Genomic DNA, 12,325 nt, shown 5'->3' with positions numbered 1-12,325 from the left:
CTTCTCAGCAAGAAGCCTACGATCCACAAGTCTGTATCACACGCCATGGGGTTAAGACTGGTGACTGCTCTGTTTCTCACAGTCCAGCTTCTAGATCTCTGCTTGTATTTCAATAAAAAAGGATTCATGATACACCGACTCATTAAGGCTCTTAGATCATTGCAACTCTTAATGGCATCCCAATGGGAAACCATTGTGGAGCAAAACCAGCCCTGGGATTAGAGAAGAAAGCCTGGTTCACAGCCACTGCTGCTCTGTACACTCCCTCCTGGGAAGAGAAATGAATGGCTTGAGATAGAAATCTAGGCTTTGCAGACCAAGAGCCCTCATTAAATAGTATTTATCTGGGCTCGTGGCTGAGATACTGTTTTCCATAGAAACCAAGTGCAGCAGGAAATTGGACAAAAAAAAAAATCAGAATTTTAACATACTTCCACTTACTAACCTTTTGTGCGGTGTCTCCTAATAAATAGCCTTACCATATGCTTAGCACGTGGAGTAGAAGCAGTTTGGAAAGGAAATGGAAAGGTTTCGTTTTGATCTGGCTCCCCAGTTATGGTCAGGGCACTTTTTTTTATCTCCACCCTTCTTGAATTCTGCACTAGAGGTGTGCAGTGAATGATGTGCTTTCTGGCTTATTCTTCCGGCAGCTAAGGAAGGTCAAATTCAGAACAAGAAATTATTTTCTCCTCTAACCCCCTGCCCCAGAACGCACACACACCAGGAGCACCTACTATTCTCTGTATTTATGACACTCTAGGGAATCCCTTGAAATGATGCTGAAACTAAATTCAGGGTTAAAATGGCGTTCGTTCTCTGAAAGGAGTGATGATTAGAGCTATTTCGGACAACTGAGCGAGCTTTTCTATAAGAAACCACCCTCCGAGCTTTAGCATAGGACTCAGGAATGAACTAGAGAAGTTTGTCAGTAGGAGGACAGGGAGCCCTGGCTAAGAGGACACTGGATGAGAGTCCCCGGGAGCCTAGGAAGGATGGGCAGAGCTCTGCAGAGGCTGCGGGTATGGGGTAGCTGCTTGAGTCTAGGCAATAGGTGATCTTCTGTCTTTCTTCCCAAATGAATAACAAACTGTTACTAAATAAGATAAGTATTCTAGAGCTTATGTAGGGAATTTCCCATGCCCAAGTATGTAAGAAGCAAAGACTTGGAAGAAATAGTTGTATCATCATATGAGTTTGGGGAAGGAGACTTAACCCACCCTGCCTTAGCAATCTGGCTTAAGGATGACCTGTGTATAGAAACTGTCTAGACCTCATGGTACAGAGAAGTGTGATGCAGTGAGAAGCCTGTGAGAAAGCTCTGTCAGCTGAATAGATAGCTGGAAATTGCAATTTCCTTATAGCTACTCAATTTGAACTGGAATTAATTGTCTCTACTGGGCTTATCTGGTCTACAAATTGGTGACTGTTCTCTCTAAATAGAACAGTGTAACAATGAAAATATAAGGAGGAGAATTCTCGCATTCTCCAGGTCCGACAAGTTGAAGTTGAGCAGGTAAGAAAACACTGACTGACACTAAGCTAGTAGGCATGCTGAAGCAAAGGAAAGCGTGTGTTTGTTTTCGCTGTTTGGTTTGGTTTTGTGACAAGGTCTTGCTGTCACTGGAACAGACTAAAAAACCCATGCTGGCTTCACACCAACCATCCTTCTGCTTCTGCATCTAAATGCTGGGGTTATAGATGTGTGTTGCCATGGCCACATTTGGTGATTTTATTAAAAAATAAGAGGGTAGTATAAAGTTAGGTTTGTGCTCTAGGTTACTAAAACATTGTATAAAGATATCCATGCTTGCCAGGTGGTGGTAAAGCACGCATTTAATCCCAGCACTTGAGTGTCAGGAGCAGATGGCTCTCTATGAGTTCGAGGCCAGCCTGGTCTAAGTGAGTTCCAGGACAGCTAGAGCTATTACACATAGAAACCCTGTCTTGAAAAACAAACAAATAAACAAACAAACAAACAAAAAGATATACAGGTTTATATTTCTCAACAACTTTATAACTGTACACTCTATATATTCTGTATTTTCTACGGAGCTAAAGAGTACAGATTATTTTTGCATTTAGATCCTACTTCTTCTGAAATATATATTATATTATATATACTATCTATGCATGCACATATATACTGTGCTTATACCACTGATACCATGTTCCAGCACAAAGTTAAATTAAAGAAATATAATTTGGCTACTTATTAAAGATGAAAAGTCTAGTGAATTTTAGGGGATGTTTTCAGTAGGAACTGGAGTCAGAGGGAGGTTGGCAGCTGGATCACTTGTCACGTGTTGCCCTGCTAGTGTGGAAGTTTGTTTGAGGGAAGGGGATCATTTCCATGTGTGTTCCTGCCTTCCGTTTATATCTGTTCATCTGTGAGGCACTTAGCTACATTCCATTGGAACATGGTTAGCGCTTGGATTTGGGGCTCCAAAGAAATGTTATCCATCTTTTGAAGACTATCTTTTTCCTCCAGCTTCAAAAAGTGTTTGCACCCTGCAGCCCACCGTAACCTCTCCATGTGCTGGAGTTTTATAATGTTTAAATGTTATGTACCTCATTTGGTAGCTCCCAGGGGTTCATATGTATCATAGTCTGTAGTGATATTTCATTGGCTGTGTTATAGTCTGTTTGACAAGAGACATTGGGTCTCATGCTTCTCTGTGACATCATTATACCCAGCTCAGTGCTTTTACATAGAAATATAAGACTGATAGTCTTAAATATGATCATTGAAGTGATTATTTCATTAATTTGTCCTGGCCATTTTCTTTGCTACCTGAATAAACCTAGATTGAAACAAAAACAAAAACTTGACTACTTGCTCTCTTTAAAATTAATGGACAGTAGGAATTAAAGTATTTTAAGTTTTTCTTTAATAAAATTTTAATCAAATAGCCTATTTTGCTTTATAAAGAAAAGAAATTTGATAATGCTATAAAGGTGTGTGTGTGTGTGTGTGTGTGTGTGTGTGTGTGTGTGTGTGTGTGTTGGAACCCAGGGTCTTGTACTCTTGTACTTGCTAGGCAAGTGATCTACCTTTGAGCAACATCCTTAACCCCTAGACAAGCACTGTTTTTAAAATGCAGTTGTTGGGACTGGGAATGTGAGTCACCTTGTAAAGTATCTACACAAAGGCCCGAGTTCAAGCACCAATACCTTATGAAACATGGTGTCTAATGCCTGTAATCCCAGCACTTAGGAGGTGGAGACAGAGGATGAGAAATTCAAGGTCAACCTTGACTGCATATAAAGAGTTCAAGGTCACCCTGGGCCACATGACACCCCCTCCCCCATCTCAAAAGAAGTTAAGTAGCTAGAGAGGTAACCCATAGTTTAGAATACTTGTGTCCTTACAAGAGGACGTGGCTTTGGTTTCCAGCACCCACCTCATGGCTCACAACATTCATAATTCCAGTTCTAGGGGAACCAATGCCCTCTCTTGACCAGGTACACACCTGGTGCACATACATACAGGCAAAGCATTCATGGACATAAATAAGTCTAGAAAAAGGAGACAAAGGCAAACTGCCATTATTGTCATTGACTCTATCTGAAAATATTGCCTAATATGAACCATTGCAGTAAATACTTAATAATCACATTTTCCACTTAAAAACCCCAAAGAAGAGTAGATTTTGCCTTTCAGACACAGAAAATAACTTAAAATTTAGTTATACATTTGGTGCCTTTTCTATGGTTGCTCTGGGCTAAGGGCTCGATTTCGTTTCTTTCTTTGTATCGCTTGAGGTTATCTTTTTGGTTGGTGCCAGATCCCCTGAGCACACAAACATGTCTCAGTCACCTTAAACATGTGAATGCTAAATATTTTTAGCAAGTATTGTCCTCTACTTCTAATACTGCCTTTTTTTCTTCTTTTAACACAGTGGGCGGCGTTGGTTGTGGATAGGTCTCAATAAAAGAAGCCCCGATTTACAAGGGTCTTGGCAGTGGAGCGATCGTACACCGGTAAGTTCAAACTTTCATGGTGGGAAATACATGGAAGGAATGTTTACTTCAAAAGCAAGTAAGTCGGTTGTTTGAAGCACCCACATCTAAAGTTTGTATGGAACTGCAGAAGAGCCTGACTAACCAAAGCAGTCTGCAGGAGAAAGACAGACAACTCTGGAGATATAATTCTACCAAACGCCATCATTCGATCTGAGGAGCCTACAGTGATCAAACTATCATGCTAGTATCAATAGAAAAGAAGAGAAAACAGGAAATAAATCCGTGCATTGATGGTCACCTGATTATTGACAAAAGTTCCAGGACACACACAAAGGAAGGACAGTGCCTTTGATCCGTGGTGCCAAGAAGACTGTCTACCCCACACGCATACCCATATCACATCACATATGAAAATGAACTCAAAACGCATGGAAGACTTCGATGTCAGAACCCCAAACTATGTAGCTATGAGGGGGAAAGTAGCAGGAAATCTCCATGACAGAGTCTGGATAATGATTTCTGGAATATGAACTTGAAAGTACAAATGACAAAAGGCAAAATAGGCAGATGGGATTACAGCTAAAAGTCACTGCACAGCCCAGGGGACCCGAGACCCTGTCTCGAAAAGAGAAATACAATCTGTGGTTTCTAGGATGTTTATATAAATACATCAAATCATATGTTTACATAGATAGGCATGTGATAGGCTGTCTGGAAACACAAAGGAGGAGCAAGAGCAGGGTAGGCACAGAGGGCGGAATTGCCCAGGACACTATATACTGTGTGAAAATGTCCTTGTGTGACATGGTGCCACAAAATGAACACACACAATGAAGGAAATAAAGAGAAGGGGAAATAGTGTGGTGGGTATCAAGGACTGGGGCAGACTGAAGTAGGGGAGATGTTTGTCAAAAAATACAAAATTTTAGGTAGATAAGCAATTAAGTTCAAGAGATTTACTGTGCACACATTGTTCTCACTACATCCATGGTAACTGTGAAAGGAAATGCAAATTCTAACTAGCTAGACTCAGTTGTTCTTGGTGTGCACTCTTTAAAACATCATAAAGACATAAAGCACTTTTACTTCCGTTAAAAAGACAAAAAAAATACATCTACGTCGTTAGAATTATTTACACATTTTGAAATAGACACATTTACTTATATGGTTCGGGAAGGAAAAAACAAAGTATTCATCTTACTTTTATTTATTTATTTGTGTTTACTTATTTTGAGTGTGTGCCTGTGGGGAGGGCAGTGAAGCCCAGTGGATAACTTTCAGGACTCAGTTCTTTCCTTCCACCAGGTGGATTCTGGGAATTGAACTCAGGCCGTCAGCCCAGCTTGACAGCAAGTACCTTCCCCCACTGAGCCTTCCCACTGGCTCCATTTATTTTCACTTCTTGTATGTCTAGATTCTATATATACAGTTTTTAAAAACTGGAGCTTTGCCAAGCATTGGTGGCGCACACCTTTAATCCCAGCACTTGGGAGGCAGAGCCAGGTGGATCTCTGTGAGTTCGAGGCCAGCTTGGTCTACAGAGTGAGATCCAGGACAGGCACACAGAGAAACTCTGTCTCGAAAAAAAAAAATGGAGTTATACAAACATCATGTAATCTTTGGAGAATACAAATCATTTTCCAAAATTTTCATTTGTGCTTACTTTGTGTTTATTTCTATTATCTATGAATAATAGAAAATATTTATTTTTACCATCTAAAAACATTAGTTATGTAGTGAAGAAAGTATCTGTATTAAGCAAAATAGGCAAACCTACAAAGGTCCTTAAATAATACTTTCAGTGTTTACCTTCTCTACAGAGAAGTACATGACACTTCTAAGTGTCCATTTCCCTGATAGTCATCTTTTCCAGTATGTTACTTATATCTGATAAATGGAAGAGTCCAGGCTTACGTTTTCAAATTGGGGGATAGCTGAAATCAACTGATCAAGTACACAGCTGACCAAATACACAAATATTGAATATAAATAACCAAAATACTAAAAAGTCGCTGGGTGTGGTGGCTCATGCCTTTAATCCCAGGACTTGGGAGGTAGAAGCAGGTGGATCTCAATGAGTTCGAGGCCAGCCTGGTCTTCAGAGAGAGTTCCAGGACAGCCAAGAATATACAGAGAAACACTGTCTCAAAACAAAAACAAACAAACAAATAAAAGCTAAAAGTCCTTTTCAGCTGTTGTTTCTGACTCCAAGGAGAACTTAACACCCTGCTGACCACTCTTCTCAGACTTGGAGAAACTTAAGACATCCCTAAATCCTCTCATGATTGGGCCTCCAGATCTTTCACAAAGTGGCATATAAAACTGTTTGTTTTTCCAGTGGCAAATGAGCATGCTTGAATTATTAAAAGCTGCCTAAATTATATGTAAGTAGCAAATATCATAGCAGCCTTCCATCCTCAAGGCAGGTTTGTCTTTCCAGATGTCTACTGTTATCATGGAGCAGGAGTTTCAACAGGATTATGACGTCAGAGACTGTGCTGCTATCAAGGTCAGTACCATCCTGGAAAATCAGAATTAAAAATAAAATCTAGGGACTGAGGTTGAAGCTCAGTGGCTGAGTTCCTGCTTAACCTGTGTGAGGCCCTGGATTCAACCCTCAACACCTCACACAAATCTGATGTCATGTATAGTCAGGCAAAATATCCATGGAACACCTTTTGTTCATGGAGTGTGATGCTGGTACAGTGAAAAGCATGTCCAAATGGTCTAACTTACACTTAAGAAAATAAAATTCATGTTCAGCCAGGCGGTGGTGGCGCACGCCTTTAATCCCAGCACTCGGGAGGCAGAGGCAGGTGGATCTCTGTGAGTTTGAGGCCAGCCTGGTCTACAGAGAGAGATCCAGGAAAAGCACAAAGCTACACCGAGAAACCCTGTCTCCAAAAACCAAAATAATAATAATAATAATAATAATAATAATAATAATAATAATTTATGATGTTTCAAAAGAGAAGGCTGAAGGTAGCCAAGGAAAACAGAAGTGATCTCTAAGACCTGTCCAGAAAGAGTAGGCACTTGACCTTGGTCTCTAAGGATGAATAGAGTTTGTGCAGGTGCAGTAGGACCAGGCTTTCTAACGGGCAACTGTAGGAAGTACAAGAGGAAGTCTGATGACCAGCAGTGAGGAGAACAGGATGTATCCAGAACTTTTATTTGGTTCTACATTAAAAACAGTACTTGAAGAATGGGGAGATGGCTCAGTAGTTTAGAGTTCTGGCTGCTCCTCCAGGGGACCTGGGTTTCCACATGATGGCTGACAACCACCCTGACTCCAGTTGCAAGGCATCCTCTGCCCTCTTCTGACCTCCACAGGCACCAAGCACTCGTGTGGTGTACAAACACATGCAAGCAGAACACTCACATGCATATAATTAACTTTTTTAATTTTAAAAAGCAGTATTGGGAAATTAGGTTGCTGTCAGGTTCAGGTGCTTGAACTCTTGGTGTTTTTGTTTGTTTTGGGTAGGCAACAGGATGTTTTTTAAACTGAGAAAGGGCAACATGAACCAAGATTGTGAATGTGAACAGGAAGCCAAGAATGTGAGGAAAATTTATCTTGAGATATATTTCAAGATACAGCAGTTAGAATTGGAAAATACCCCAGACACATTCAGAATCTTGTACAGAATCCATTTGATTGTGCATTTTATAGGTGATGTATCTGGGAGGTGCATAAAGGCATTAGAAGATATCAATGATAGGGCTCTTCACAAGAACACAGCAACAGATGGACAATTAAATAAGCTGTGGTACTATTGGGTAAGGGCTCCAATAGGCAAAAGAGAAGATACATGTAATGAGGTGGTAATTAGGAGAATGAAAATGGAAACGATGTCATGATGGTGGTACCGAACAGTCCTAGATTCTTTATGAGCCAGGCACTGAGGTAGGCATGTTGCATACATTATTTCACTTAATATGTATACAATCTGTGACGTAGGTGCCGTTACCATAACCATCAAGTTGAGAAAGAGATTTCAACTTAGATATGTCAGAAGTAACACTTCCACCCACACGTGTCTGGTTCCAGGATATGTCACCACTATACTATTTTGCCGTGTCCTAGCACATTCCCAGGGCTGGACCTGACCAGGGTGGTGAAGGAATGAAGACAAGACAGATACACAGACAGAAAAGCCAGCATCAGGAGGCCTGGGGTCTCTGCTGGAGACAGCATAGCACCCTGGGAGTTCACCGTGTTTATTATAAGGAGTTCATCTGAGAGGTGGTGTTATTGCAAACAGCTGATCAGAGAGACAGTCTCAGCTAATCTCAGTAGCAGCAATCCCTGTAGGCGAGGAGTCCTCAGACTGTGAATTTCCAGGGGAGAAAGCTATGATGGACATTTTCTGCATCTACACTCATATTCCCTGGGGAAGGCTTTGGGGTCCTTCACATGACTATGCACATGTCAACAGCAGGCCCTCCCTCTGGACTTCACTCACTCATGGGAAAAAGTCTAAAGTTTCATGTCAACAACAACAACAACAACAACAACAAAAAGACAACAATTAGCATTTTAGACATAAATGCAACTTTATGTTTCCTTTGTCACGCTTGCCCAAGCTGTTACTGTTTAAACATTCCATTCCTTCATCTGTCCATTTTGCAAGTGTGGTAGGTGCTGGAACTAAAGTAGAGATGGAGATCATAGCTTACAGTGTTTGCAAAGAGCTGCAACAGCTCCAGAATATTCTACCATCCTCTTCCTCCTTCAGGTATTTGACCATCCTTGGCGAAGAAGCTGGTATTTCTTCGATGACAGAGAATTTGCTTATTTGAAGCCTTTTGCTTGTGATGCAAAGCTTGACTGGGTGTGTCAGATTCCAAAAGGCAAGTGGTAGTTCCTGCTTTTCTCAGCCTCAACCCTGCAAATGCTGGGCTAGAAGGTGATCTGGGAAGACTGACGCGAGAATGAGGAAATCAAAATTTGGCAGATTCTTGTGAAATATAGAAGCAATTTTCAGTCAACTCCAAGATGCTAATATTTTATGTAAATTCAAATTCAAGAAACCAGTTAAAATGACAGTAGAGCCTGCAATGACAGAAAGAGAGAAAGAGAGGGAGAGAGGGATGGAGGAAGGGGAGAGGGAGGGAGGGAGGGAGGGAGGAAGGGAGGGAGGGAGGGAAAAGTTAAGGCATTGTGGTATATACCTGTAGACTCCAGCACTCAGGGGTTGAGACAAGATTGCCAGACTTGGATGTCACCCTGGACTACGTAATGACACCCTGTCTTTGACAAGATTATAAACATGTACAATTCTACCTGTCTTACAGCCCTATTGGTGAAAATTATCCAAAATGAAATGTGCTGTCTCAGAGAGAAACACTAAACACATTTGATGTGTAGGCAGTCTCTAAAGGGGGGCTACTGATGCTTTGGTAGTTCATGACCACGTGAATTTCATAACCACAAGAAATGAGGCTCAGCCAATTTACCCTATCATTTCTAAGGTTAAGCAAATTATATATTTATTTGAAATCAGTGTGGCTGCAGCTGATAGGGAAATGGTATGGGAAACCACTGGAGTCCTGTGAGGGCCATTATCCAGGTGCCTCTTAGGCCCAATGGTGTGATCTCCCCGGCCTTTGTGGGTAGAGACACTCTTACAGAGTGGGAACTGGAAGTTCATGGAGTCAGCCATCTCATCCAGACCCTTGCAGAGGAGAAGTGTGTACAGGCGTCTGGATACCGGCCCACCCAACCCCAAAGCCCAGAATTCTATGGAGCTTGCCATATCTCCTGTTTCCATTCCAGAATCCTGAGTGACTTCCTTATTTTCCTCAGCCTTGTTTAATCTTCTTAAAAGAGTCACTTACTACTCCATTGTATATTTTTCTAATACCATCTTGGGAATTGGTGAGAATCCGTCCTATGCTTACAGACTCCATTACTCAGATTCCATTAGAACAGTGCTGATCCTCGCTGTACATCCTTTGGTGCATTCTGTAATGGCTGCAGAGTCATCATTTGCTGTTTTATTTATAGTTTCTAATTGCTGGCCATTTTCTGTGACTTCCTTAATACAAAAGACTTCCTAAAAGACAGCTAGTAAGTCTTTCTTTCTGTTCTCACAAGGGGGATCAAACCCGTGGCCTTGCACATGCTAGACAAGTACTTTACCACTGAACTACATACTCAGTGCTAGACTACTAGCAATATTTAATAGGTCTGCCTTTTCAAAAGATCAGCACTAAAGCAAGTATAAACGCTGAAATATTCCCCTCAGAAATGTCTAACTCGACATTCCAACAGGGACAGGCCCCCATAAGGCCTCACATCGCCTTCTGGCTCCATTGACAGGAAGCATGCTTCGTAAGCCAGTACTAACCATAAGCCATTGCTCTCCTCCTTGTACAGGTAGCTCTCCTCAAACACCGGACTGGTACAATCCGGGTAAGTTGAGCACCAAAACTGAGCCAAAGCTACTTCGACCTCTCTGTGATAATGCACGTAGTTTGTGGTTCGTTGCTAACTTTTTTCTCGGCCCCTCAAGTGAAATGCCTACAGGCAGCAGAGGTATGTGGATGGTGTGGGATGAGGGAGCCGAGACGGAGTTTCCTTCTCTGTGAGCAGAGGAAAGTCTAGCCACTGGTTCAGAAGTCTTTGTTTTGTTATGGACAGTACTTCCTCAGGCCAGACAGACAGAATTTTAGTGGGTGACAGTGTTAAATTAACTGAGATAATGACAATTTAAATAAATAAAAAAAAAAAAAGACTGTGGTTGGTATGTAAAATGAAGAAAAAAATTCCTTAAATAAGAAAGAAAGAGAAGGCTCCTTTTGTCTCACAACTTGGACGTTTCAGCTGGGAGCCTGCCACATTTTGGCCTGTTGTGGCACAGGATGTCCTGTGTCAGGGAGTAGGTGATGTAAGAAGCTGTTCATGGAGGCTGGACAGTGAAAGAGAAAAGGGTCGCAGTGCCCTCTCCAAAGACACACTTCAGTATAACCTGACTTCCTTCTAGGCCCTGCCTCTTGTTCTCTACCTGCCAACAGAATCTTGGCCCAGGGGCCAGCAGGCCTCTGAGAGACACTTATCTAAATAGCACTGGTTAGTATGTATGATCCGATGTGAACCAAACCTCTGTGCTTGGCCGTACTGTTTGATCATCACGGTTGTAACTCTGTTTTCTTCTTTAGAGCGCACTGGAATTCATGGGCCCCCAGTCATAGTTGAAGGAAGTGAATACTGGTTTGTTGACGACCCCCACTTAAACTACGAAGAAGCCGTCCTGTACTGTGCCAGCAATCACAGCTTTCTTGCCACAATAACATCTTTTACAGAACTAAAAGCCATCAAAAACAAAATAGCAAATGTAATTGAAATGAATGCACTTTTGAGATTTTATTTGTTTTTATTTTATGTGTATGAGTGCTTGTCTGTTTAACGTTCAGGCAGCGCCCAGAAGAGGGCATCCCCTAGAAATGTAGGCACAGCTGGTGGTGAGCTCCAGTGTGGATGCTGGGAACTGAACCTGGATCCTTTAGAAGAGCAGCCAGTGCTCATTACCTCTGAGCCATCTCTCCAGCCCATCAAATGCATTTTCATTTCTTATATTTACATTTATTTCACTAAAATATTTCTGAAGTCTATAAAACCCAAATCTTAGCCATGCATGATAATATATGTCTATAATCTCAGCACTTAGAAGGCTGGGACAGGAAAATTATGAATTCGAGGCCATACCTGTCTAAACTATATTGGAAGACAGATAGAGAAGGGGTTGGGGAGAGAGGGTAAGGGAAGGGGGAGCAATGGAGGGGATGCTCATACAAAATACGATTTGCTTCACAGCCTCCAAAAACCATTGGTTCATGCCAGGAAGGCTAAAGAGAATTGCTTAATTATTAAAATACACATGAATGATAGTCAATATCAACCTGGTAGATACTTACCAGTAGAGAATGTAAATAAGAGTCATATTTATTCTTTTTTATTTACTTGTTTTATTCTCTCATATATTTCATCCTGACCACAGTTTCACCTCCCTTCTCTCCTCCCAGTCCCTCCCACCTCCCCTCTCCCCGGATCCACTCCTCCTCCATTTCCCTTCAGAAATGGACAGGCTTCCCAGGGACATCAACCAAACATGGCATATCAAGTTGCAATAAGATGAGGCATCTCCCCTTACATTAAGGCTGGATGAGGCAACCCAGTAGGAGGACAAGGGTCCCACAAGTAGGCAAAAGAGTCAGAGACAGGCCCTGCTCCCACTGTTAGGTGTCCTACAGATCACCAAGCTACACACCCATAACATACATGCAGAGGACATAGGTCAGACCCATGCAGACTCCCGGATTGTCAGTTCAGTCTCCATGAGCTCCTTTGAGCTCTGCT

At 41.8% G+C, this 12,325-nt stretch overlaps 1 protein-coding gene across 2 annotated transcripts in view; it reads left to right on the top strand.

Annotated features, from left to right (window-relative positions):
- LOC118582574 (lymphocyte antigen 75) overlaps nucleotides 1-12,325 on the top strand; it is a 133,667-nt gene that overhangs the window by 36,646 nt on the left and 84,696 nt on the right. For both annotated transcript variants that reach the window (XM_036185549.1, XM_036185547.1), the window contains exons 14-18: nucleotides 3,900-3,981; nucleotides 6,404-6,472; nucleotides 8,703-8,817; nucleotides 10,346-10,381; nucleotides 11,128-11,303. In XM_036185549.1, coding sequence (XP_036041442.1) covers nucleotides 3,900-3,981; nucleotides 6,404-6,472; nucleotides 8,703-8,817; nucleotides 10,346-10,381; nucleotides 11,128-11,303 — 478 coding nt within the window. The remainder of the gene's footprint in view (nucleotides 1-3,899; nucleotides 3,982-6,403; nucleotides 6,473-8,702; nucleotides 8,818-10,345; nucleotides 10,382-11,127; nucleotides 11,304-12,325) is intronic.

The sequence above is a fragment of the Onychomys torridus genome, chromosome 4 (genome assembly GCF_903995425.1).
Source record: "Onychomys torridus chromosome 4, mOncTor1.1, whole genome shotgun sequence".
NCBI classification, from domain to species: Eukaryota; Metazoa; Chordata; class Mammalia; order Rodentia; family Cricetidae; genus Onychomys; species Onychomys torridus.
This window is presented reverse-complemented; position numbering and strand designations above follow the sequence as displayed.